The sequence below is a fragment of the Corvus hawaiiensis genome, chromosome 13 (genome assembly GCF_020740725.1).
Source record: "Corvus hawaiiensis isolate bCorHaw1 chromosome 13, bCorHaw1.pri.cur, whole genome shotgun sequence".
Lineage (NCBI taxonomy): Eukaryota > Metazoa > Chordata > Aves > Passeriformes > Corvidae > Corvus > Corvus hawaiiensis.
The window spans coordinates 20,166,213-20,192,726 of NC_063225.1; the positions used below are offsets into that span (position 1 = coordinate 20,166,213).

Sequence of the window (26,514 nt, forward strand, 5' to 3'; positions counted from 1 at the left end):
TACAACTGATGTTGTTCACGATTCCAGTGTTTTGTAATCCAGCTGTTACAGAGTTCTTTGAAGGATTTAATTCTTCACTTGCAGCTCCTTTCTTAGACGAATGCCCCAGTGCTGACACTGCAGGGGATCCCAGCGTGGGGATGGCTCCCATCAGTACCTGTTTCTCTGGCCCTGTGTAGAGGGCAAGTTCCCTCTGTCCAGCACACTTTAAGATTTGTGCACCTCGGTGGGAAGCACAGTGTCAAATCCAGGTCTCCTGGACCTCCCCCTGCTTGGTCTCACCCTGATAGTTCCTCTTTTCCTCTTGCCTCCCCTCCCTCAGGTCCGCAAAGCTCTGCGTAGCACAGAAGCATACGAGAACTTCCTGCGCTGCCTGGTTATTTTCAACCAGGAGGTGATCTCCCGGGCCGAGCTCGTGCAGCTGGTTTCTCCATTCCTGGGGTAAGTGCAGCCCCTTTCCTTACACAAGGCAAGAAGCTTAATCTTCTTGGTCTGTTTCTCTTGTGGAGCCAGGAAAGAAACACTGACCTTCAGGGTCTTCTGCACTGCCCTTTCCTATTCCTTATCCCAGAGAGATTCCCAGCTGTCCTGACAGGCAGCATGCAGGAGCAGTGCAGGTGTTGCTTGCTGTGTGTCTTCCCTTTCCAGCAGGGTGAACAAAATTATTAGCAGCCTGTTATTGCAGTTTCTTGCTCTGGAATCATGGGTTATGTCATTTGAGAAAAGATTGACTGTCTAATTACAAAGGAAATGTCCCCCCAGAAAAAGCAGAGTGCTGATATAAAGTCACTAAAGTTTCCAAAAAGCAGCTGAATTCTGTCACAAAGCCAAAGATGTTAAGGAACTCTAAATAGGAATTTATGACTGTTTAGTCAGTAGTGTACAGAACAGCGCTATTAATTGGTTAAAACCAACAGATATCCTCTCATTAGCTTTGGGCAGCAGGATTAGTGTTTCTTTTGCCTGGGCACTGAGTTGCTGGTTCCAAGGGAGAAGGCAGTAGCAACATAAACTGGGTTCAGGAGCCCATTACAGTAGCTACTGTGCAGAGAAACTGCCCTAAGGAGCTTCCACTTGCTCTGTAGATCCACTGGAATTAGCCAGGCATCAGCAGAATGTCTGACTTCAGGTAGAAAAGGTGCAGTATTTGACAAAAAAAATCTGTGCTTCTCCCATCTACAGCCTGTGCTTCTAACTATAGGGAAAGATATAATACAGGGGGTTTTTTATTCTGGAGTTGGATGTTATCTTTTGCCATATAATGAATAACTGGTGATTCAATTAGTAACAGGTTCAATTCATCCTGTTGCTGGAGCTTTGCATGAGATAAGAGGACTTGAACAAATGCAGTATTTTACACTGATAAATTCTTCAGGTAACTTTGCCAACAGGTGAACTTGAGCCTTGCAGGCAAAGGCTTCTCCGTGATTTATGCTGCTCTGTGAAGTCTGGTTGAGGCAATTGCGTGGCACTGAAACCTTTTGCTACATAGTTACAGAATTGTCTTTTAGTTTCTTCTTGCTGCCTCTGGAAAGCAAAGGTCTGGTTTAAGGTTCAAAACATTGGCAAACAAGTAGGAATCTGGCCTGAGTTCACTACCAGGATAGTTGGGGGAGACCCAGATGTGACCGTGCCATGAGTGCTGTCCCTGCAGCAAAAGCTCTGACAGCTGTTCCCTGCTCGTCACTATTCCTAAAGCACCTTAGTTGCACCAAGAGAGCAATCCCCCTCCTGATCAACAGCAGGTGCTTGCTTCCCACTTGGTCAGGCCCTGTGGAAGTGGGGCTGAGCAGAGAGGGTCTTCTCACCAGATTGATAATTTGAGAGCGGTCTGTAATAATCAGTTCTAGCCTCAGCATCACAGCTCAGCGCTCCGCTCGTTTTTCACTTCATTCCTTTTATTTTAGGAAATTCCCGGAACTTTTCACTTGGTTTAAAAACTTTCTGGGGTATAAGGAGTCTGTTCACATGGAGACGTATCCGAAGGAACGGGCTACTGAGGGGATTGCCATGGAGATTGACTATGCCTCCTGCAAGAGGCTGGGCTCCAGCTACCGAGCCTTGCCCAAGAGCTACCAGCAACCCAAGTGCACAGGGCGGACTCCGCTGTGTAAAGAGGTAAGGTCGGAGTCGTGTCACAGAGGAAGGCTCTTCCCAGCCTTTTGAAAGCGTTGGAGCAAAGGCGAGCAAAACGCAGCAGGATGGGGAATTTATTTTGTATCCATGTGTTGGAAAGGTTCCTGGGGATGTCAGGGCACGTCTGGTGGTGGCAAGCATGGAGCTGAGGCCTGCTTAGCACTGATCCACACTGATCTGTGCTGCTCCTGCAGCCAGGCGTGTGTGGGCACCCCATCCTGGCTCGGGATCCTCACAGTACGTGTGGCAGCCCGAGGGGAGCACACCCAAGGTATTCCTAGTGGCGTTCCCGTAAACGTCTGGATCGTATCCAGAAGCTTATTGCACAGGGTGAGGCATCAGTCTAGGAACTGGGTTATGCTGGGAGTTATGATACCCACGAGGCTTTGGTGGTTGGCATCATCTCTTCTCCAGCAGCATTTGGGAAAGGTTTGCATAGAGCGTTGGGGGGGGCAGCTGGAGAAAAACCTACTGAATAGTTATGATGTTTAATTACTGACATACCTAATGCTCTTACATTTTATTTATGGTGTGTTATGTAGTACAACCTGTGAAAGGAACGTTGAGATTGCAAACTTAAAACACTCCAAGTAGGAAATGACAGAACTGGTTTTCTGTGTGGTCTTAATGTGATCTCAGAGGTCCTTTACAAGGTGGTATGTAATTCAGGATTATTGCTACCTTTTTACCTAAATTCTCTCTTAGCCTGCTTTCAGAGTTGTCTCTAGGCCAACTTTAAAAGAAAATCATGTTTTCTGTAGACAGATTCTCCCACATATTCCCTCAGATGCATCTTTCTTTCTCTCTGAAATGCTGAATTTTTAATCCATGTCTTGACATGTCTCTCAAAAGCATCTTGTGTGATGCAGTTACAAACTTTTCTCCCTGGGAGAATCTAATGACTCAGTTGTTCAGGCTTTGGGTTTATGAAAACTGGGCCTGGCTTTCAAGACTGTCTGCCAGAATCATTGCTTCTTTGCCTTTGGCCTCTTTGAGTTTGTTGTTGGTTTTTTGTTTGTTTGCTTTTTGATTTTCTGCTCCTGTATTGAAAGCTGCAGGTGCTCAGCTGTTTTGTCAGGAAAGGTGATGCTGGGGTATGGATTTATACTTCCAATTAGCCTTGTTTGGAGGCAGCAACTGTGTCCTGTCTAACAGTCAGGTCTGCTGTGGTGACCACACAGTGTTGATGGTGAATCACACACGAGGAACCAGCTGGTTGCAGCTGACTAATATAAAGGAGCAGAAAAGCTCCTTTCACCTTTATTTTCCTCTTCTCTCGCAAGTTTTTTCCTCACAGCTCCAGCCAATGAATTTTTCAGGCTGCCTGGCTGTTTGGGTTCTGGCTGTTTGGAGTTGCCCTATGAATGCTGGGCTTTGGAAAGGGCACACACTTTTTCCAACTGGGGAATTAGATTGTCCCATCAGAAAACTGGGCTTGAAGCTGGCCAGGTTTGATCCCCTTGAACACCGACCATGGCTCTTGTTCTCCCTCTGCCTCCCTCAAAGGTTTTGAATGACACCTGGGTCTCCTTCCCGTCCTGGTCCGAAGATTCCACGTTTGTGAGCTCCAAGAAGACACAATATGAAGAGCACATCTACAGGTGTGAGGATGAACGTTTTGAGGTAAATTGCTTTTCCTTGGTTCATGTCTTGGAAAGCTCTGTTCTGTGGACAGTTAATGAGCTCGATGTAATCATACCTTTAATACTGCATGTTAGAATCTCATTTTATTGTGTCTGCCACCTGGTTTTTGGCATAAAAGTTTGTGTTCTCTTCATGCAAGAAGTAGTGGCTGCACAACCACTAAGCTGCCACCCCTGCCCCTCACCTTTTGTGCAGAGCTCTTGGTTCACACCACTCCACGTGAAATTGTTGAATGGCCAGCATGGAATTGTTGCATCTTTGCTGTTCTTCCTGCCCACGTCGTGCATGAGAACATGCATTCCCCTGTAATCATCTGCAAAGTAATATGTTCAGGATGTTAAACAGCTGACATCTTGACTGGAAATGGAAGTTAGCTGGGCAATTACCTGAATCCGCTCAGATTTGGCGCATCCTTTTGTAGAGTAACTGTCAATTGTGTTCTATTCCCAGCTGGAAGATGTAATTTCCAAACAGTATCGTTCTGGTAGCCTTTAAATTCTTACGCAGTATTATGTGGGTAGCAGATGAAATATAATTGGATTATTTTAGAGCATCTGAGCACCAAAGTGCTCGAGTACACCTTGTTAAACAGGCGCAGCTTCTTGTTTCGCGTCACTTGAATGTTTGCCTCCGTGAAGTATCATGTTTTGTCTATTCAAATGCTACGGCTAATGCACTGTTCTCTCCAGCTGGATGTTGTCTTGGAGACCAACCTGGCAACGATCCGCGTTCTGGAGGCAATCCAGAAGAAACTGTCGCGCTTGTCTGCGGAGGAGCAGGCCAAATTCCGCCTGGACAACACCCTGGGGGGCACCTCGGAGGTGATCCACCGCAAGGCTCTCCAGAGGATATATGCTGACAAAGCAGCTGACATCATCGATGGGCTTCGCAAGAACCCCTCCGTGGCTGTTCCCATTGTACTGAAAAGGTACTGATTGCCCCAGCACCCTGCCCCAGGGTCCCTTCCAAAGGGTAACGCACTGTATGCTGTCCAAACTTATGGAAAAGTGGCTAATTTCTGCCCCTAAGGAGTGTGAACTCCACAAGGCTGTAAATTTGCCCCCAAAGATTGTGGCTGCCCCACCCCTGGAAATGTTCAAGGCCAGGCTGGACAGGGCTTGGAGCAACACGGTCCAGTGGAAAGTGTCCCTGCCCATGACAGGGGTTGGAACAAGATGATCTGTAAGGTCCCTTCCAAACCAAACCATTCCATGATTCTGTTTTTCTGTGACACTAAGAAGTTCATTTATATTCTGGACAGTTGGTGTATTCCATAATAGTTACCTAGAGGGAATTGCCCTCCTGAAACAAAATTCTTACAGCTCAGCTGGAAGGATAAAGAGCTTTTGTTGTCTCCTCCTAAACTTTTTTCTTCCTTGCTGTCCTCACTGTGTGTAAGATAAGGAAACTGTTGTCCCAGGGCTAAATGTGATCCCTTTCCAAATCCTATGGCTGTATGTGCCCAGATGATGGTGGCTCTGCTATCCTCAGATTCCCAGTCCTGTTTCTGTTGTCAGCCTCCCCTTCCTCAGCTAAAAGGGAGTGGATGCTGCAGCTCCTTGGGGAAGGTCGGGGAGATGTGTAAGCAGTAGTACATACTCCGTTAGCTCTGTGGGACTCTTGGTCCTGTGTTTTGGAGTTCTGGAACTGGGGGTAGCAGCCTTCCCAGGATACCTGCAAGGTCCCAGTTTCCCTACCCTTCTTGGACTGAATTGGGGTGCTTTGTTTGGGATGCTGAGTCAAGCTTCAGGAGTGCATTCCCAGGACACTCAGGTGTCCATGCTTTGTTCCTTGTCCAAACTAAGCTGCCCCTGTTCCACAGGTGGAGCTATGTGACTTGCTGGGGATTTCTGAGAGTCCAGGGCCAGCTTTTTTGACTTCCCTGTCCCTCTATCCCCTCTCCCGGGGCTGCTTTGTTCCTGCATGGTTTTACTTAGATGTGAAAGAAACCCAGAGTGGTTTCTCCAGAAGAGCATGTCTGGGGTGCACCTCCTGGAAAGCTCCTTTCTGTGGCATGTCTTTGATCCATGCCCATTTTATCAGGAGCTCAGCTCTTGTCAACACTCACCAAGAACCATGGGCCAGGGTTTTTCTTGTATGCTCATCTCTTAGCTCACCCTCGTTTTCTTGATCCAAGGTTAAAGATGAAAGAGGAAGAGTGGCGAGAAGCCCAGAGAGGATTTAATAAAGTCTGGCGAGAGCAGAATGAGAAGTATTACCTGAAATCCTTGGACCACCAAGGCATCAACTTCAAGCAGAATGATACCAAGGTCCTAAGGTCAAAGAGTCTCCTCAATGAGATTGAAAGCATCTATGATGAGGTGAGATGGTCAGCAATAGTTTCCTTCCCTTAAACTTATGTACTTTGCTTGTGCAGTTTCAGTTCCCGTTCCTCACAGCTTGATGCGGGAGGAAATCTGTTCCACTGGCAGAGCTTTCTAGCTCTGGTGGGTGGTGGACAGGGATTGTTTAGGCTGATTTTTGTGCTGTTTCTCCTTTGTAGAGGCAAGAACAGGCTTCAGAAGAAAATGCTGGAGTGCCCACAGGCCCACACCTCTCGCTAGCCTATGAAGACAAGCAGATCCTGGAAGATGCTGCCTCTCTCATCATCCACCACGTGAAGCGGCAGACAGGAATCCAGAAAGAGGACAAGTACAAAATCAAGCAGATCATGTATCACTTCATTCCAGACCTGCTGTTTGCTCAGCGAGGTGAACTCTCGGATGTGGAAGAGGAAGAAGAAGAGGAAATGGATGTGGACGAAGCTACTGGGGCTGCAAAAAAGCACAATGGTGTTGGGGGTAGTCCTCCCAAAACCAAGCTGATGTTCAACAACACGACAGCCCAGAAGCTGCGGGGCATGGATGAGGTCTACAACCTCTTCTACGTGAACAGCAACTGGTACATCTTCATGAGGCTGCACCAGATCCTGTGCTTGCGGCTGCTGCGGATCTGCACCCAGGCTGAGCGGCAGATCGAGGAGGAGACGCGGGAACGGGAGTGGGAGAGGGAAGTGCTGGGCATAAAGCGAGACAAGAGTGACAGTCCTGCCATCCAGCTGCGACTGAAGGAGCCCAGTGAGTGACTTCTGGTGGGAGGCTGGGAGGAAAAAGGTGCTTCTGTTTGTAGCGTGGTGACAGGGGTTGTTGGGTGTCTTCAGGCACGTGATAGCAGTGACCCTTTAAGATGGGTTCTCTTTTATTATCCCTGGGGAGATGGGAAGATGTGGGGAACATGGGACTTGGAATAGCAGAAGGATAATATGTGGCAGTTATTTCAGAAGAGCTTTCATTTTACACTTGCATATCTAAAGTATCCTCAAGTTCCCTAAGTAAAAGCTTTCAGAAATACAAAGCTCATGGAGGAGGCTAGAGCTAGAAAGCAAGAGATTATGAAAATACCCATGGCCTTAAAAGGACTTATTTATGTCCATAAAAGACAAGTTGAAGTAACTCTTCAGCTTAAGTGCGTCCGTCACCTGAGGACCAAAATTCACAGCGACCCTTCCTGGGGGCAGTGTGCTCATCTCTCCCCTTCTCTCCTGTTGCAGTGGACATCGATGTGGAGGATTATTACCCGGCCTTCCTGGACATGGTGCGCAACCTCCTGGATGGGAACATGGACTCGTCGCAGTATGAGGATTCCCTGCGCGAGATGTTCACCATCCACGCCTACATCGCCTTCACCATGGACAAGCTGATCCAGAGCATCGTCCGACAGGTGACTGCCAGCAGAGCCTGGGACTGGGTGCGGCGGGGTGGAGAAAGTAGACAGGTTGTTTGCTGCAGTGAGAACCCAGGCTCACATTGCAGGCCATGTTGTATGCCTAAATGGGGAATTTTGGGGGTAAGCAGGTAAATTCAGGGTGTTTCTTCACCCAGCTCTCTAACCCTCACAGTAGAGAAATGATAGAAGATGATTTCTGATCTGTTTAAATTATTTAGAATATCCTCTACAGAGTTCTTGTTGTTTTCGAAGTGTTTTAGGATATAAGTATTCAAAGCATGTCCAGAGCTAATCTTGCTTCAACTTTGGGAAAAAAAAAAAAAAAGAAATGACATCTAAATAGTTCCTTTCCTTTCCATCAATGCTGTAGGAGTGCACACTTTTTCTAAAAGCCTTTTGTCTCTTTTATCTGGCTGCTGGAGTAGCTCATTTTGGCTGTTATACTCCAGTCCTTTTATTGGGTTGGTAGGAAGAATGTGTGAGCAAAGGAAAAATTCTTCTTGTGCCTTTTTGTAGCATAAAGAACAAAAACAGACACAAGGGGCTGTAAGTGGAATAACTTGAAAGGCCTGTCCTCTTTCAGAAGGGTAGAGCTGCTCTTCAGAAGCCTTTCAGTCCAGAGATTAACTGAATTCAGAAGACAGTTGGGAGACTTTTGATTTTTCAACTTACACAAAATATGGATTTGATCTTAAACCTCCCACCCCTCTCCTCAGACACAGCAGCAGCCCCTTGGCGAGGAGAGGACACACTGTGTCACAGAGCTCTGGCCCTTCCTCCCCTGCTGCTGATCACAATGTTCCCTGTGTGTAGTTTTCCTCTGAGTAGCTGTGCTTTGCCACCTGCTAATTTTTTTAAAGATACTGTGGGCTTTTCGCATAGTAGCAGAGATCATCTGCAGCTGGAAGAAGCTAAGGGTTTTTTTGCTTGAGCTCAATCCCATTGTTACATCCTTATTCTCTTCTATTCTGATGGGGGTGTAGCAGCCTCCTTGACAAACACCTTCCCCCTGTTGTTCCTGTTTGCAGCTCCAGCACATCGTGAGTGATGAGATCTGTGTGCAGGTGACAGACCTATACCTGTCGGAGAACAGCAATGGAGCCACGGGAGGTCTCCTCGCTTCCCAGTCTTCCCGTACGCTCCTGGAGGCCGCGTACCAGCGCAAAGCTGAGCAGCTCATGTCCGAGGAGAACTGCTTCAAGGTAAAGCCAGGGTCTGAACCACAGTGTAAAACCAGAAAGAGGTGAGGGGGATGCCTTTTAAGAAGGGAGAGGCACTAGTCCTTTAAAAAAGAGCCTTGTTTAGACACCCAAAAATGAAGAAAATTAACTTCATCCCAGCCAAAACCAGCGCACATGCTGCCAGCTTTCAGAACATAGGTTAGTGCTTCTGCAAGGGCCCCTCAGAAATGAAGTTTCAAGGAGGAATAAATTTCCTGGAACAGCAATGAATATCCCCTGTGCTTTACAGCAGCTTTGGGCTGTATCATACTGACTGCTTGGCTGCCACTGGTTTTAATTTATTAGCTCAAACTCTTCTGTTTCTCTGGTGTCTCAATTTTGTCGACTGTCGGGAGATCTGCCACTACTGACTGGGCATTAAATCACTGCTGCCTGCATACATTGCTAATAAACCTGTGCTAATCAAATCCATACTTCCTTTTCTGAAGAGGCAGGAAGTGGTCAGGCCCTTTCTGAGCCAGAGAAGTACTTTGGATAAAAGCCTGTATAATATCTCTTCCCTTGCTCTCAAACTTACTTTGGGGGCTCAGGATGGTTTCCTTTAAAACTGCCAACTTGCTTCATTCTCCCTTTGCCCCAGTGAGAAGTGCAGGTGTTTGTTTCTATTTCAAACCTCTTCTTACTGAAGTTCCTTCTGCTTTTTCTTTATAGCTGATGTTCATTCAGAGCAGAGGTCAAGTTCAGTTAACCATTGAGCTGCTGGACACAGAAGAGGAAAATTCGGATGACCCTGTGGAAGCAGAGGTAAGGGCAGCTTGTCCAGAGAGCTGACTGTGATGACGGAGGTTGCAGTGGACCAGAGTGTCCAGGTGACTGGTGGTGTGGTCTGCTAGCACAAGACAAAGAAACGTCAAGGACATGCCATAAAGCTTCCAATGATGTGAGCAGGCAAATCCTTCTTGGTTTATTTTGTATGAGAAAATAACTCAAAACCACATAAAGAAGCACTGTACCTGCTTTTTTGGGCATAAGATGCACAGAGCCTTCAGAAATGATGTTGTGTTCTTCTGCGTGACTTCCAGCTTAGCCTCCTTAGCCCTCCCATGTTTGCTGGGAGGGCAGTGGCTGATGTGTGCTCTGTGCTTGCTTCCAGCGCTGGTCGGACTACGTGGAGCGGTACGTTAACTCTGATTCTACCTCCCCTGAGCTCCGCGAGCACCTGGCCCAGAAACCCGTCTTCCTGCCCAGGTGAGTGGCCAGGCTGTGCTGGGAAAGGCCCTTAAAGCTCATCTCATTCCACCCCCTGCCATGTGCAGAGACACCTCCCACTAGACCAGGTTGTTCCAAGCCCTGTCCAACCTGGCCTTGAGATCCACCATCTACACCCAGCTTCGTAGTGCCAGAGGGTGGGTGCTAATTCCAAGAGAGGTTCTCTGCTTTGCAGGAATCTGAGGCGGATCCGTAAGTGTCAGCGTGGTCGGGAGCAGCAGGAGAAGGAAGGGAAGGAGGGAAACAGTAAGAAGTCCATGGAGAATGTGGAGAGCCTGGACAAGCTGGAGTGTAAATTCAAGCTGAACTCCTATAAGATGGTGTACGTGATCAAATCGGAGGATTACATGTACAGGAGGACTGCGCTGCTGCGAGCTCAGCAGGTAGGAGCCAGCGAGAGAGCGGGGTGGGCTGCTGGTGTTCCCCGGGACCCAGGGGGAAGGGAAGGAGGCATTGCCTCTCCAGCTGTTTGGGGAGAGGTAAAGGTTTGGGTTTATCCAAGATGACAAGAGTTTGTGACTCCAGATGGGTGAAATTCAGGAGGATTGCACTGGAGGAAACTGATCTGGTTATCTGGATGCTTTGACACTCTCCTTTTCTCATCTTACGGGAACATTTCCATCCACTTCTACTCATGTATTTAGATTTATAAAACAACTACTTGCCATGTTTCTTGCTGATGAGAGACAGATATGGCTTCACTTCATTAGTTGTGAAGTAATTCTCTTAAACTTTGCCTTCACATGAGATGAGAGTATTTTAATTGCAGTGTAGTGACTCTTTGAAATGCTGATACTGAGGATTTTGATTGAATTCAGTCTATCCCATTCAGCTGGCACAAACCTCAAGGAAGTGTAAGCTTATAAGCAGGATAGTATGTGCCAGAGCTCTTCACAGAGAATCTGAACATAAATTCTTGAAGTGTTAAATATGTAGTGTGCAGCTTAGCCCTTGGTTACTGGAATACACTGAGGGTACTGTAGAAGCTACATTGGATTTTGGAAACAAATCTGTTGGATTTAGCAATTAACACCACAAAGCAGTCAGTCTCTGGGAGAAGAACAAACAAATAATAAAATCTGTAAGTTTTAATCTGGAGGTTTAATTATATTGGCTGTTTTCAATTATGACTGTAGCCATGGCTTTATACCATCTGTTCTGGATTTTACATTCCTTAGGCAGATGCTCTTACCCAAAAACGTGCACAGTTCTTCTCCTGATGTTTTTGTTAGGCCAGAGCTTCTCAAGCCTGTTAGACCTGACCTGGCTCTTCATTTTCTGTAGCAGTTGTGTCCCCAATACGTATAAAGCATGTTGAGCTTGCTCTTTCCTGGGACTGTGCCCCTCTGTGGGGGCTGGAGGCAGACCCCGAGGGCTGGGAAGAGCAGGGCTTGCCTGGTCCTGGGTGCTAGAGGAGGAGGCAGCAGCATCTTTTGGGCGATGCAAAAGGGAATCACTCTGAGCTAGGCATGCAGCTTTCAGGCTCCCACTGGATATGTTCCATGTCCCCAGCCCATGAACTGCTGTATTAAGCAAAGAGCATAAACCTTTTAGTATTTCTGAGCTCATTTTGCTGCTAATTTTCTTGGAGAGGAGATCTGGGGGACCTTCATCAGAGCTTTCCCTCTGTCATTAGTCCAGTGTCTGTATTACGAATTCCCTCTGTATTTGATCCCCTTGGTGGTGTCAACCAGTAGCCAAGCTTTGTGTTACGCTGCAGTTTGGGGGTCAAAGCTGCCTTTTCCTAACACCTCTCCCTGTTTCTGCAGTCCCATGAAAGGGTGAGCAAGCGCCTGCACCAGCGATTCCAGGCCTGGGTGGACAAATGGACCAAGGAGCACGTGCCCCGCGAAATGGCAGCCGAGACAAACAAGTGGCTCATGGGTGAAGGGTTGGAGGGCTTGGTGCCCTGCACCACCACCTGTGACACAGAGACCCTGCACTTTGTCAGCATCAACAAGTACCGCGTCAAATACGGCACGATATTCAAGACGCCCTAAGAGTCCCCCGGGGCGAGGGAAGAGCCCGGGAGATGTGTGTGTGTGTGCGCGCATCCAGGGAAGGAGGAAGATGCCTTTCTCCCCTCACTGTGTATCTCCGTAACATGGCCACTTGACTAGTGCGTGGCTGGTACAACCTGTCCCGGCGGGATCCCCTGCGGGGACGTGGATCTCTGCCTGGGGCTGCAGGCCGCCGGCCCTTTTTGGGCAGGAAGGACCCTTCTCTGAACTGAGCCATCCCAGAGAAACACAACAAGCTCGTACACACCAGCAGCGTTGAGGCTTTGACTCCCCGGAGGCCCTGAGCGGCGAGGGAGGGGAACAGGATGCCCTCCACCACCGGACCGCTTGGATGTATCCCCAAAATCCCCAGGTGCCTGTCGCCACCGGATTCTCCTCTCTTTGCGGGCTCCAGCACGGGGCCACGGGGCAGTGGACCCTGGGTTCCTCTCGCTCCCTCCTCTCCCTCCCAGGCTGGACTCACCCTGTGCAGATCGGTCTGTCCTTTCTAGTGCCAGTGGAACTGTTTTATTTTTATTTTGGGTTTTTGGTTTTTTTTGTACCTGCTTGTTTACTAGTCTCTCCTAGTGCCATGCACCAGCTTTTCACACACATGTACGTACACACACACAGCAGAGAACAACACGATTTTAACATGTTCCCCTCCTTTTTTGTAAATAAATGTACAAATTGTCAATTTTTTGGTTTTTTTTTTTTCTTTTTGGTTTGCTGTTTTGTTTTGTTTTTTTTAATTAAAGGAATTATGCTTGATGTGCTAGCATAACTGTACTAGCTTCTTGTGTACCATAGTACCAGGTGGCTTGAGAATTAGTATCGACAGACAGACCGATGGAGACATTTATTACACTTTTTACCAAAGGGAGTTATCATTGTAGTGCTTTTGTGTGGAAACTTTTTTCTCCTTTTTTTGTAAATAAAAAAAATAATGTCTTTGTTCTTAACTGGAGGAAGACACTCGCTCACCCACAGCCCTGTTCGTGGTCTGAAAGGCACTGTTGCAGCATGCAGGTTTTGGGGTGGGAAAGGGGAGGGAAGAGGGAGGTGTAATCCAACCCCTTTTATAAGACTGGCAAGAGGAAACAGCAGAGGCAGCGTGTGTGTTTGGGGGTTAAACAACTGAGGTATAAGCAGCCTGTAAGAGATATAAATATATAGTATATAATTTAATTTTTTTTTTAAATTTTTGGCTTTTTTTCCTGGTGGGTAATTTTTATCCACCTTATCTTCCAGCTCCAAGGATCTTCGCTTTTGGGAAGTGTTGCTGAGCAACTTAGCTGGGGCTGATTGTGCTGATGTATTTTTCCCTGTCTGTGTTGGAGAAAACATCATGGGCAATACCAAACCAGTAGTTGACAGGGCTGCTCTGCATGTGTGTGTGTGTGTGTGTGCGCAAGGGAAGGAGGAGGGAGTGGGGGCTCTTGGTGCGTTTCACTCCTGAAATCCACATATGGGATATATATTTTTTTAAGTAGAGAAATTTAATGCTGGCAGATATTTAAAACACAGGGGAAGATTCTGATTTTAAAAATAAGGAAGTCAGCACAGGCTTTGTAAGCCATGACAGCCACCACTGCACTGTGTCTCCTCAAGGGAGGCAACTTTCCTTGCAAAAAACCATGCAGCCAGTCCTACACACCTGGAATGGCTTCCATCATCCCTGGATGAGAGCCACGAGCAGGGCTTTGCCACGGCTTCAGCCTCTCCCAGGGGCTTTCTGTATTTTGAGACAGCTCGTTCATAGAATCATAGAATGGCCTGGGTTGGAAGGGACCTTTAATACCATCTAGTTCCAGGTTCTCTCCTCCTGGCATCGCAGCTCCTTCCCTTCCGCGGAGAGAGGCCGGGGCGCAGCGCTGGAGGGAGACCTGGAGCCAGGGTGGAAGTGCCACCCAGTAGTGGAGGGGCCACTACTCATTGGCAGCCAATGCACAGCAGGCAGGTCTGGAATGGGAGCCTCCTATGGAGAGAGGAAGAGAGAAGGAAGAGCCCAGCAGGGGATTTTCACACTTTGCCAGCAATAAATCACCCGTCTCGTTTCTCCTCCTTTGCTGTAACCACGCAGGAAGGGGCTGTGTGTGTCCTCTTCCATTCCAAAGGCGTCATGCACGCACCCCTATTATTTCCCCCCTTTTTTTATTCTGGTGTATGCTCAAGGTGATCTGGAAGGGAAAATCTTGGGTCATTTAGACTTCTGACCAGCTTGGAAGTACCAGCTATTGCTGCTTGGTGGGGTCTTACCTCAGGAGTCTGTGCCTGCATGTCATTGAGCCAAGGGGGCTGGTGCAGGTCCCTAGGACACACTGTGGGGAGACCTCTGCCTCTGGTGCTCCATATGAAATCCCAGCTCTGCTCCCAGCCTGTACAATAGCAGAGGTTTGCTTTTTTTAATTTTCTTTTTATTTGATCTTGCTTTTTGTATTCTGTAACGTGATCCTCGGCCCACAACCCATGTGATTTCTATACCAATGTTGTAAACTTGACTGTAGCGCAGTATTTCCATTAAAACATCAGGGCTGAGCATCGTGTACAGATTCTTCCTTCCCTCCTGATGATACACAATCACATTTTGGGGTGATTTGGAGGCAAACCAGGACATGGAGAGGAGGGTGCAGGATTGCTTAGGCTGAGGGACAGCGATGAGAGGGGTTCTGCCTTCTCACCTAGGGAACGCTCAGGGTGGGATAAGAATCTTCTCCCAAACTTGACAAGCCAACACATGCGCCCCAGAAGCATCAGAGACACAACCATGGTCACAAGGAGCTCTCAGCAGAAACGAGCAAGAAACTTGTCTGTTCCCTCATGAAATCTCCCTAAGGGCTTCTGGGCAGGCAGCTCCAAACACTCAGCGGGGAAGAAGAGCATCATCTCATGTCTTCACCAGGGAGAGCTTGTGAGGACTCACAAACACGAGTAACTCCGAGACTCCAACCCCACCGCGGGCACAGCACCACCGAAACCTGAAACTCAGCGGGCCTGAAAGACTCTCCCACTTGAGCCGGCCTGAATTCCTGCACAACAGCCTCCTCGTACGGGATGCGCCGCGGAGGCTGGAAGCAAGGAGGGCGATCCGCGGCGCCGCCCCGATCGGCGGGCCCCGGGCGGGCGGGCCCCGGGCGGGCGGGCCCCGGGCGGGCGGGCCCCGGGCGGGCGGGCCCCGGGCGGGCGGGCCCCGGGCGGGCGGGCCCCGGGCGGGCGGGCCCCGGGCGGGCGGGCCCCGGGCGGGCGGGCCCCGGGCGGGCGGGCCCCGGGCGGGCGGGCCCCGGGCGGGCGGGCCCCGGGCGGGCGGGCCCCGGGCGGGCGGGCCCCGGGCGGGCGGGCCCCGGGCGGGCGGGCCCCGGGCGGGCGGGCCCCGGGCGGGCGGGCCCCGGGCGGGCGGGCCCCGGGCGGGCGGGCCCCGGGCGGGCCCCGGGCGGGCCCCGGGCGGGCCCCGGGCGGGCCCCGGGCGGGCTCGGCCGCGCCTGCGCCGCGCGGGGCGGGGCGGGAGCAGTGCCGCTGCCATGGCCGCGATCAAGCACCGGCGGACGGCCCTGGAGCGAGTGGAGAAGTTCCTCTCCGACACCTACTTCACCGACTGCAATCTGCGGGGCAGGTGGGCGGCGGGGGGGACTCTCCGGGACATCCCCGGGGCGCTGGCGGCGGCCGGGAGAAGCTTCGGTGTGTCCCCTCAGGGTGGGGACGCTGTACCGGGGCGCTGCCGGCCGTGGGTGCGGGAGCTCGGGGGGCTCAGTGGACACACGCTGAGGGAACAAATCACACACCCACACCCACGCACCCACACACTCCCTGGTCGGCATGGAGCGCTGCCTCGGGGCTCCACGGCACAGCCCCTCGGCCCTCCAGCCGTCCCCTGCCCACCGGGGGCCAACAGGGCGCTTTATTACTCAGTGATCTGGTAATATTATTGAGGATGCTGGGTGGTGGCAGGGCGATTCAGCCATGCTGTGAAAGCTCCCCGTATCACCCCTGGGCTAGTCCATGCGGGACAGATCTTATTAATGTGTCCTGGCCATCTCCGACCACAGGCTTTTTGGGGATCGCTGTCCCCCGGCATCGCTCTCCTACTTCCAGACTCCGCGGCGCATCCCGTACGAGGAGGCTGTTGTGCAGGAATTCAGGCCGGCTCAAGTGGGAGAGTCTTTCGGGCCCACGTGAGTAACAGGTTTCGGTGGTGCTGTGCCCGCGGTGGGGTTGGAGCTCATGTCTCAGAGTTGTGTTTGTGAGTCCTCACAAGCTCTCCCTGGTGAAGACATGAGATGATGCTCTTCCGTGATGAGTGTTTGGAGCTGCCTGCCCAGAAGCCCTTAGGGAGATTTCATGAGGGAACAGACAAGTTTCTTGCTCGTTTCTGCTGAGAGCTCCTTGTGACCATGGTTGTGTCTCTGATGCTTCTGGGGCGCATGTGTTGGCTTGTCAAGTTTGGGAGAAGATTCTTATCCCAGCAGTGGTCAGACAAGATGCCACTGACCGTTCCTCTGGGGTTCCAGAAGGGCATAGGTTAAATTAGGTGTGTGTATGGACAGGCAGCATCCTTGTGTGTGAATCCCTTCAAACTTGTGGGCTGTCCTCACTCTGCTTTTTCCACGGAGGCTCTGAGGAAGCATGCTTTCCCTCGGGAGAAGGTCACACAGGGGACTGAGGTTGCTGCTTGCTCTCTTCCAGATGGGAGACATGCTGGTTTAAGGTGGAACTGAGCATCCCCCTGGCATGGGCAGGGCGGGAAGTGCACTTCGTCTGGGAGAGCGATGGGGAGGGCATGGTGTGGCGAGATGCCCAGCCTGTCCAGGTATGGAGACGTGGATCACGGGTGTGCCAGGTGCCCTGCTATGTACAGAGCTATGTACAGAGTGGTGACCTTTGGCACCCCTGCCACGTTCTGTGGTGGTGTGTGTAGGGTTCATGGTGCTGCTGGGGCAGCAGCAGTTTTTGTTCCTGTACTTGTCCCAGCAATTATCCCAGAGCGTGTGGGACCAGCCCCTCTGTCCAGCTGGACTTTGGGGTATCTTATCCTGCCCATCCAGCCTGCTGTCATGGACCTCTGATGACATGTGCTGAATGTGCCATCTTCCTGTGCAGGGATTGACTAAGGAAGGTGAGAAGACCAGCTACATCCTGACAAGAAGCCTGAAAGAGTCAGAGCCCCACAGGTGGGTGGTCAGCTAAGCCAGGGCCCCCCACTGCTGAGAGACCTTGGTGTTGTCAGAAGCCAAGAGACTGAGGACACACACATCCTTGTCTGTGTCCTGGTGCTTGTGACCTGCTCCCTGATGGTTTCCTCTTGGTCCCCACAGCTTGACACTGTATGTGGAGCTGGCCTGCAATGGGCTCTTTGGAGCTGGCAAGGGCAGCATGATTGCCCCTCCAGACCCAGACAGGAGGGTCACCCTGAGCAAGGCTGAGCTGGTTGTCTTCAACAGAGATGTCTACGAACTGCTGGTGGATCTGGAAATACTGCTGGACATGGCTCAGGTCTGGGAGCTCCTCTTCCCTTCTTTCACCCTTTCTCCTTCTCCTGCTGTTCTATGACCTGAGGCCTTGGAGGAGAAAATGTTTGCTGCTTTAGCACAATTGACACTGTCTGGACTCGATGATCCTTGTGGGTTCCTTCCAACTCAGGATATTCTAGAGTAGGAGAAAACTGAATTGAGAGAAGCCACAGGTGCTTTTTCATCCACTTTCTACTCTAAAGCAGGATGTGTTAACCACAGTCCCCTGGGATGGGCATATGTGGAACTTGGATTTGGAAGGCATGTGAGAAAAGGCATAAGGTTGTGTTTGTGAAGCAGAGACATGGTGTTTACCTGTTATGACTGCCTGAGATAGGTGTTGAAAGGAGGTAGCAGATTCACCTGGAGACAGCTGAATCAGCTGATACAGTGGCCAGAGTCATACTTCTATCCCTCCCAACCCCAGCTCCTCGGGGAGGAAAACCAGAGGAGTTTCCAGGCACTGTACACTGCCAACCAGATGGTCAATGTGTGTGACGTTATGGACCCCTCCACCTTCCCCGCTGCACGTGACCTGGCTGCAGCCATCTTCAGCCAGAGGAACGGCGAGAGCCAGCACACCATCCATGCCATGGGACACTGCCACATTGACTCTGGTGAGAGCAGCACAGCGCTCCCTCTCCTCTCACCTGGAGGCCAGGGTGTGCTGCCCAAGGGGAGAACAGGCTGCCCTTGGGTTCCAGGCACAGGGTACCATGCCTTGAGAGAAGGGAATGGGACCTCTGTGCTGCCACACAGCTGGTTTGTCACCGAGGCAATGTGCGGATGTGGGTCTGACTAGCTCTGCCCTTTGGAACACTGATGGGACTGTGGATGAGGGATGAATTACAGCCTGCTGTCTTCTACCTGTTGGGCTTCACCCCTCCATTTCCCATCCCAGGAGGGGTTTCAGTGGGGTTCCAGCTTTGTGAGGAGCTTGTGTTAGGTAATAACCATGGTGGGGCCATGCCTGTCCCTGCAGCCTGGCTGTGGCCATATGAGGAGACCATCCGTAAGTGCGCCCGGAGCTGGGTCACCGTGGTCCATCTGATGGAGCACAATCCAGAGCTCACCTTCGCCTGCTCCCAGGTGAGTGATCTCCCTCTGGACACCTCTCCTCTGCTCGTGGCATGTTGCTTCTCCAGCAAAAAGAGATGGGGGGATGACCAGAGGAGTTGCAGAGAGAAGGGATGGGGTGTGGGGTGGGGAGCTGGGGCTGATCCCTGTGCTCTGGCAGGCACAGCAGTTCGAGTGGGTGCGCAGCTGGTACCCTGGGCTCTATGCACGGATTCAGGACTTCGTGGCCAAGGGACAGTTCATTCCTGTTGGAGGCACCTGGGTGGAAATGGTGAGTAGCATAGTGAGCCTGGCTTGCCACACCCTCCTTGTGCCATCCTCTGGGACCAGGCCTGGCACTGCAGGGCAGAGCAGAGCCTTTGCTGAGCCTGTCTGGTTGGTGATGGTCTAGGAACAGCAGCTGTCTGAAGTGTCAGCCTAGCAAAAATACAATCCTCCCAAATCAATCCCTGAGAAAGGAGCTTTGGACTCCCTAGTGTGTTCCTCCTTTTTCCCTCTGCCAAGCCCTGTTCAGGTTCTCCCCACAATCTGCCAGGTCAGGTGTGTGGGAATGGGAATCTTACAAGATCTATCCTTCCCTGGTGCCTGGCTTTCCTCACTGACTCCCTGTACCTTCCCCCCAGGATGGAAACCTGCCCAGTGGGGAGTCCATGGTGCGGCAGTTTCTCCAGGGACAGAGGTTCTTCCAGGAGCAGTTTGGCCGAATCTGCTCGGAGGTACTTGTTTTTTTCCGTCACGCCTTCCTTGCACACCATCTCCTTCCACCCCTTGCTCTGTGTGAGGTTGGCCTGACTTGTGTGTGTCCCTCTCCCTCTGCTCCTGTCACCTGTGCTCCCAGTTCTGGCTGCCGGACACGTTTGGATACTCAGCCCAGCTGCCCCAGCTGATGCACGGCTGTGGGATCCAGCGCTTCCTCACCCAGAAGCTCAGCTGGAACCTGGTGAACTCCTTCCCGGTGAGCTGTGCTTACCTTCTTCCCAGGGGATGGATGTGTGGGTGCTGGAGTCTTCTGCAAGGCCTGAACCTGTTGGTTCCACAGTCCTTCAGCTCAGCTAACACAGGATCTGCTTCCAGAAGCCACCAGGTTTTGGTGGTAGTGTTGTCCTGCCAGGCTTTAGGAGAGAGGAAGGACATGGTTAGAGATCCCAGCCGGGCCCCTGGCCTAGGTATTCCTTCTGCTTCCAGACGGGAAGCTGTGACTTGTGTGCAGGTCCAACAGACAGCAAATCCAGCCCCTGCCCTTGTGGCATTCCCTGTTCTTGTCCTCAAACTGATCCATCGGGGCATCCTGTACCTCCCTGGATAGAAAATGAAGGCCCAGTTTGAATCCTGAAGAGGCTCTGATATGCCTGTCCCTCATGGACCATATTTTCCTTTCTCTCCCCTCCAGCATCACACCTTTTTCTGGGAAGGCATTGACGGTTCCCAAGTCCTGACCCATTTTCCCCCTGGTGATTCCTATGGGATGCATGGGCGAGTGGAGGAGGTGAGTGAGGTTGCCAGACCTGCACGTGAAGGGCAGTGCCAGCCCCTTGAGGCCAGATCTGAGGCTCCTGGGAGAGGGCACTGCCTGGGAAGGGAGCAGGATATCTGGCAGCATTGTTGGACAAAGGCTGTTGGGATGCCTGACTCCAAGATGTGCCTGTGCCTGATTTAGGGCACTTTGGGCTGGGGAAGAGGAGCAAGACAGGGCTTTGCACCCTAAAGACTCCACCTGGTGTGGAGCTGTGGGGTTGGGGCTGAGTGCCAGGGGATTGCAGCTGCCCAAAAATCCCTCCAGATGCTGAAAACAGTGAAGAACAACAAGGACAAAGGCCGTGTGAACCACAGCGCATTCCTCTTCGGCTTTGGAGATGGAGGGGGGGGACCCACGCAGAAGATGCTGGATAGGATGAAAAGAATGAGTAACACAGATGGGCTGCCCAGGTGAGGGGAGAGCTCCCATCCTCTCTCCTGTCTGGGGCATTTGCTTTGAGCCAGGCCTGGCTGCCTGCGGTGACAAAGGGGGAAGGGCAGGGAGATGGGCAAGCAGAGGGCTGCGAAGGATTTTCAGGGGGATGGAGTCTCTCCATCATCAAGAGCTGTAAGAACAGGTCCATAGGGCGGCCATGGACTTCTTGTGACCCCTCAGTAGAGCCGTGGGGTGAATGGCCAGCACAGCAGCTGTGCCTGGCAGTCAGCACCTGCCTGGGGAGTGTCCACAGGAGAGGGACAGGGTCACAGGGGAGCAGGAGAGGGGTAGGAGAAGGGTGAGGGGAATACTTTGTCTGGTTGTGTTGCAGTTTCTGAGGCCTGTCACCTTTCCAGCCCAGATGCACCATTAGCCATGTCACAGGCTCCTCCCCAGCTCATCACTGTCTGTGTCTGTCCCACAGGGTGCAGATGTCCACTCCTGACCAACTCTTTTCTGTCTTGGAGAAGGAGTCATCCCAGCTGTGCACCTGGGTGGGAGAGCTCTTCCTGGAGCTGCACAATGGCACCTACACCACCCAGGCCCAGGTGAGGGTCCCACTCCCAGGCAAGGGGGCCGTGCAAACTCATGACACCTGCTAGCAAGCAGCCTTCCTGCTCTGGAGATGGGATTCTGCCGCTGGTGTGAGAGATCCACTCCCAGCTACCCATTTCCTGAGCGTCTTCCTTCTGTCCTTCATTGGCACCAGATAAAGAAGGGGAATCGGGAATGTGAGCGAATTCTCCATGATGTGGAAGTGCTCAGCACCCTGGCTGTGGCTCAGGACAGTGTGTTCCAGTACCCTGCCAGCCAGCTCCAGCGGCTCTGGAGGTGAGGGAGTGTAGGAGCACTGGTGGTACTGGGGGAGAGTTCAGTACTGCAGCACGGTATGTACACAACCCCCGCCATAAACTGGTCAGCAATCTACCTGGAAAGAATCTGCTGCTTTGCTTGATTCTCCTGTTGAAAGGTAACTCCCAACCCTCTGCTGTCTGGAAGCTTCATTTCCTACCAAAGCTTATTCCTCCCCAGTTTTGACTTGTTTGAGCTTGTGCAACAACGTATCTGGTAGCCCTGAGGGATAAAAACAAATAGCTCTTACTGCCCGTGGTTGTGGTTTACTAAGATGACAGTTGACAAGCCCTAACATAAAGGGATTTAAAGCATGCTGTGGAGAAAATCCTTTTCTCTCAAGTGCTGGGAAATGGGGGAAGAGGGAACAGTTACTAAGTTTGTCTGTCTTGCAAACAGGGCTCTTGTTTGAGAGAAGAGCTTGTTCTAAGCCAGCACAAATCCAGTGCTCACCACTGCTTCCTTCCCTGGTTTCTGCTCTCTGTTTTAGGTTATTGCTGCTCAACCAGTTCCACGATGTCCTGCCAGGCAGCTGTATCCAGCTCGTGGTTGAGGATGCCCTGCAGTACTACACAGGTGAGCAGGGAGTTTGGCTAGGAGGACACTCACCTGTGGGAGCACTCTAGGTCCTGCCTGGTGGGGCTGCGGAGGTTCCAGCCCTGGACTGCCAGGACCAGCCTCGGCAGGCATGTCTGAAATAATGTTAAATTAGCAGGAGAGCCAAGGGATTGAGAACCATCCCAATTTATTGACTTTTCTGCTGGCTGCTGGCATGCCAGGATAGACTCCCACCAAGGTTTGTTTCTGCCTGCCCAGGGGTGCTTGCAGGAGCTTCGTTAACTAGAATTTTCCAGCTGAGCTGGCACAGCTCTTTGTAATCTTGTAATAACAAAGTTCAGAGTAATTAGACACTTGAATTACTTACTAATAGATAATAATAATTAATGATAATTAGCAGTTGTAGCTTGGAAGGAGATAAAGTGTGTGTACATTGCACGGTGAGTGCCAGAAGCTCTCTCAGCTCCAACTCAGGCCCTTTCATTGCCCAGAGATCCGCAGGGCTGGTGCTCAGCTGCAGGAGGAGGCTGTGCAATCCTTGTGCAGGGATCTGCTGCAGCCCAAGGCACGGAGCACCCAGAGCACCCTCGTGTTGAACACATTGCCCTGGGAACGCACCGAGGTGATCTCCAGGCCTGGGCCTGACGGAACAGAGACTTTGGGTATGTCTGACGTGGGAGTAACTCTTGTATCAGAATTCCTTACAGGGGCAGAGATAGCTAACAGGGAAATACTTCACCTCTCTCTGCCCTGGGGAGAGTTTTATTGACTGTTCAATTTGTCCTTTGGACAACTTGAAAGGGGATAAAGTCGCCTGAAGTATGCATGAAGAAGAGGAGGGTATGGGAGGAGGTGGTAGATCTGACATGAGAGCAGCAGGGCAGCACAGTCATGGGACTTAGGGTTCAGTGTGGGGTGAGTGTTGGAACAGAACCTCTTTGCTTTCCAGCTCTGGTGACAGTCCCCAGCATGGGCTATGCTCTAGTGCAGGAGCCATTTGTGCCTCCTCAGCCTGTGGCAGTGAGGAAACAGGTAAGCACAAGGCACATTTCCTCAGGTCTGTGTTCCCCCCGTCAGAGGTTGTTTGAGGAGAAATCTAAGGAATCCACATACTAAGCTTGCCATGGAAGCACTCAGCTCCCACAGGTGTGGGTCTGTGACACCTGCTTCTGGCCTTTTCCCAAGGAGGATGGCTCCATTACCATGGAGAATGGGGTAATTGCTGTCTGCCTGGACACGATGGGGCACCTGACCTCGCTTCGGCTGCTGGACTCTGGGAGGTCTGTGTCACCCAGTTCCTGGCCCTGAGCTCCTCAAACCTCTCCCAGGACTTCTCACTGTACACCTTTCTCCACTGCCAGTCCTTCTGATGCTGCTGTTCCTCTGTTCTACTTTATTTCAGAGAGTCAGTCCCAGATGGCTGCTATGCCAACCAGTTTGCACTCTTTGATGATGTTCCCCTCTACTGGGATGCCTGGGATGTGATGGATTATCACTTGGAAACCAGGTAGAGGAGCAGTGCATGCAGCACTTGGATTTTGGCTTTGCCCTGAGATTCTTGCCTCCCTGTCAGTCCTAGCTGTAAGAGCATTCACTCTGGAGAGATGAGTGCCTGCTGTGTGGGTGGTTGGATTGGGATTTGGGAACTTGGATCTACGAGGCTGAGACTATCTCTGCCTTCATTCCTTTCTAGGAAGCCAGTGACAACGCTGCTGAAGCCTCTGGAAATCACCCTGGCTGGGGGCCTGCGGGGGAGCGTGAGGTTCTCCCTGCAGGTTGGGAAAAGCAGCACCTTAACCCAGGAGATCATCCTGGATGCCAGGTGCCCCTACCTCCGCTTCCTGACCCAGGTTCGGCCCGTGGCTGCCATGTGATACTAACATTCTATGCAGCTGGGAACTGGGGAGCTGAACCTTGTGCCTGAATTATGTCCCCCCTCCCTGTTTCCTTCCCTGGAGTCCCCTGCTGCCTGTCCTCCTCTGCAGAAAGCAGCCCAAGGGTGGGGGTCCCGAGGGACGAGGGTGGAAGAGGGACCCACCAGTTCATCCATGTTGAGACTCTGGTGTGTTTTCGTTGTAGCTGACGTGGACTGGCTGCTGCACACCAGGACACGAGAAGTGCAGTCTCTGCCTGTCAGTCCCCCATGGTGACGTCCTTCTGCTGCCACATTTAGGTCGAGTGGAAGGAGGCTCACAAGTTCCTGAAGGTGGAGTTCCCTGTGCAGGTCCGGAGCACCAATGCTACCTACGAGATCCAGTTCGGACACCTGCAGCGGCCAACGCACTGGAACACGTCCTGGGACTGGGCTCGGTTCGAGGTGAGAAGGGAGCTGGTCTGGACCCAGGACCGAGCTGCTCCTGCTCTGGGCAGTAGCTCTGTGTGCTGAACACATCCCTTGGTACCTGCTGCAGGTGTGGGCTCACAAGTGGCTGGATCTGTCCGAGCATGGCTTCGGGGTTGCTCTGCTGAACGACTGCAAATATGGGGCATCAGCCCACAGGAACATCCTCAGCCTCTCCCTGTGAGTTAGAGATGGGTGAGGGGAAAGCTGCTGCGGGTACTCTGCCTTCTGAGGTTTCTCTTGGAAGTCAAGGCAACACCTGGTCCTAAATGACCTGATTTAACAAGGAAGTAGTCTGGTGGGTGGCTGTTGTCTGAGAATTTGGCTGACTTACATTATCTTAGTCAATTAGAGCTAATTCCTGTGAGCTGTGCTCAAAGACAACTCAGGAGAGATCAGATTCAGATTTGTAGCAGGCTTTTCTGTTGCTAACCAGAACATACCCCAGGAAGGGAGGCTTAAGGAGAGGAAAGGAACAGGAGTTAATCTTACGGGTGCATACCAAGCTAAAAGAGACTGCATATTTCAGTTTGACTCTGTCAGCCACAATTTTCACAGGAAGACACCCCAGTTTTTTAGCTTCTGGAACCTTCCAGGGTCTGTTTGCTGTTGCGTGTTTGCTTCCACTTCAGGACCCAGCCTCAAGGTAGCAAGAGAAGCAGTTGTCTTGTCACAGTGCCCTGGCTCTGCTCTGTGTGACAGTGGGTGCTGCCAAGACGCCGGTCTCACTAACCTCATGTTGCCTTAGGCTGAGAGCACCCAAGTCCCCTGATTCCACGGCAGACATTGGGCACCACCAGTTCACCTATGCTGTGATGCCTCACCGGGGTGAGTGGCAGGCACAGCTGGGGACATGCAGGGTGGGAGATGCTCCAGGGAGCCTTGGGGTGAACGTGTCTGCGGCTGTGCACGTACAAAGGCTGGCTAGAGGGTCTTGTGCTGCAGGTTCCTTCCAGGAGGCCGGTGTGATCCAGCAAGCCTACAACTTGAATTTCCCCCTCCACGCGGTCCCAGCCAGCTGTGCCCAGTGCCCAGCCTGGAGTGCCTTTTCTGTCAGCTCACCTGCCATCGTGCTGGAGACTGTCAAGCAGGCAGGTGCTGGGGTAGAGGAGGGAAGGGCAGGGGGGGTTAAGGTGCTGTTGTTGAGCAAGGCTTGCTCTTTCACCCACACCGAGTGGTGGTCAGGTTCAGCTGAGTGCAACAACTTGTGTTGGAGAGGCTGTGCCTGTCTCATTTGTCTGAACTCCCCCAAAGGCTGAGGACAGACCTGAGGCTGTGGTGGTTCGGCTCTACGAGGCCCATGGCAGCACGGTCACAGCCTGGCTCCAGACCTCCCTCCCTGTTAAGGAGGCAATACTGTAAGTCCATGCCAGAGGGCTGGGGGTGCATGGGGATGGGGATGGAGATGAGTCCCTTCAGCCTTGTGTTTGCTCCCCAGCTGTGACCTCCTGGAGCGTCCGGCTGTGCAGGGCCGCCTGCCGCTGGAGCAGCAGGGCCTGAGGCTTTCCTTCACACCCTTCCACGTGCTCTCCGTCCTCCTGGTCCTGAGCCGCTGACACCAAACATCGCCCTTGCCGATGCTGCAGCCACCTGGACCAACACTGTGAGCTCAAATAAATCATAGACTGAGCTGTCTCCGATCTCAAGAGTTGTGCAAGGCAGCAGTCCCAGAAAGGGCAGTGTCCGAATGTCCTGCACCCAACTGTCAGAGAGCAGCGCTTGAACCACCCCACTCCTCAGGGAAGGAGGACAGCTGCCCACTGCCCAACCAGGGTAGGTGGTCTTGAGTGAGTTCTGAGCTCACTTAAGTGTAGACAAAGGTGCAGACAGGCTGGTGGCCCTGCACAGGCTCTGCTCCAGCCCTAAGGGTTTGGGGAGCAGCAGCTTCCACAGTGACTCCTGTGTCTCAGCTTTCATCTTGTCTAGCAGTGAGTGTAAAAACACACTCCACTCCTTCCCTTCTCCCTCTGCCTGCCCCTTGCATTGCCCTTGCAGAAGAGGAAATGCAAAAAATCAAGAGAGTTACATAAAAACAAGCTCCAGCCTGTTTTCTTAACTTGTTTCCAGGTAACTGCACTGACCTGCCTCCTCCCAGGGGCTTTGTTGCAGTTGCTTTTTTAGTGTCCACCTAAACAGGATCTCACTTCTGGGACTGGGGAGGAAGAGCTTACCTTTATTTTGGGGGGATGAGGTGGAGGGGAACTCTGCTCTAGCCCCTGTGGAGAAGAGGCTGGGCACAGAGGGGTTTATCCTCAGCATGAAAAGGCATGCATAG

General features: G+C 51.8%; 2 protein-coding genes and 1 long non-coding RNA gene across 5 annotated transcripts in view; 2 read left to right on the forward strand and 1 right to left on the reverse strand.

Annotated features, from left to right (window-relative positions):
- The window catches only part of SIN3A (SIN3 transcription regulator family member A), a 32,223-nt gene extending 19,305 nt beyond the window's left edge, over positions 1–12,918 (forward strand). For all 3 annotated transcript variants that reach the window (XM_048317831.1, XM_048317830.1, XM_048317832.1), the window contains exons 10-21: positions 323–441; positions 1,908–2,118; positions 3,643–3,759; positions 4,470–4,708; positions 5,918–6,101; positions 6,284–6,857; positions 7,331–7,500; positions 8,535–8,708; positions 9,399–9,491; positions 9,841–9,935; positions 10,132–10,339; positions 11,726–12,918. In XM_048317831.1, coding sequence (XP_048173788.1) covers positions 323–441; positions 1,908–2,118; positions 3,643–3,759; positions 4,470–4,708; positions 5,918–6,101; positions 6,284–6,857; positions 7,331–7,500; positions 8,535–8,708; positions 9,399–9,491; positions 9,841–9,935; positions 10,132–10,339; positions 11,726–11,956 — 2,415 coding nt within the window. In that variant the 3' untranslated portion in view covers positions 11,957–12,918. The remainder of the gene's footprint in view (positions 1–322; positions 442–1,907; positions 2,119–3,642; positions 3,760–4,469; positions 4,709–5,917; positions 6,102–6,283; positions 6,858–7,330; positions 7,501–8,534; positions 8,709–9,398; positions 9,492–9,840; positions 9,936–10,131; positions 10,340–11,725) is intronic.
- A 216-nt stretch (positions 12,919–13,134) lies between these two features.
- LOC125332675 lies at positions 13,135–15,046 on the reverse strand. Its single transcript, XR_007206578.1, has 2 exons — positions 14,216–15,046; positions 13,135–13,934 (listed from the first exon to the last, which is right to left on the reverse strand). It is a non-coding gene; the product is annotated as an uncharacterized LOC125332675 (long non-coding RNA).
- Positions 15,047–15,474: 428 nt separating this feature from the next.
- Positions 15,475–25,874, forward strand: MAN2C1 (mannosidase alpha class 2C member 1). The gene is made up of 26 exons (XM_048317838.1): positions 15,475–15,566; positions 16,000–16,125; positions 16,637–16,760; positions 17,051–17,121; positions 17,266–17,443; positions 17,888–18,077; positions 18,443–18,549; positions 18,698–18,808; positions 19,161–19,253; positions 19,376–19,492; positions 19,928–20,023; positions 20,318–20,463; positions 20,913–21,036; positions 21,198–21,319; positions 21,831–21,916; positions 22,390–22,560; positions 22,848–22,930; positions 23,084–23,178; positions 23,301–23,405; positions 23,592–23,748; positions 24,072–24,215; positions 24,310–24,419; positions 24,988–25,067; positions 25,185–25,330; positions 25,494–25,597; positions 25,678–25,874. The coding sequence occupies exons 1-26, from the start codon at positions 15,475–15,477 to the stop codon at positions 25,793–25,795; spliced, it is 3,096 nt and encodes a 1,031-aa protein (XP_048173795.1). The 3' UTR covers positions 25,796–25,874.
- Positions 25,875–26,514: the final 640 nt, after the last annotated feature.

What these genes read in the sequence shown, in the direction of transcription:
- MAN2C1 (XM_048317838.1), top strand. Translation starts at nt 15,475, where the DNA reads ATGGCCGCGATCAAGCACCGGCGGACGGCCCTGGAGCGAGTGGAGAAG. An exon ending in AAAGAGTCAGAGCCCCACAG is followed by an intron (nt 17,122 to 17,265) that starts GTGGGTGGTCAG and finishes TGGTCCCCACAG; the next exon opens with CTTGACACTGTATGTGGAGC. An exon ending in CCTACACCACCCAGGCCCAG is followed by an intron (nt 21,037 to 21,197) that starts GTGAGGGTCCCA and finishes CATTGGCACCAG; the next exon opens with ATAAAGAAGGGGAATCGGGA.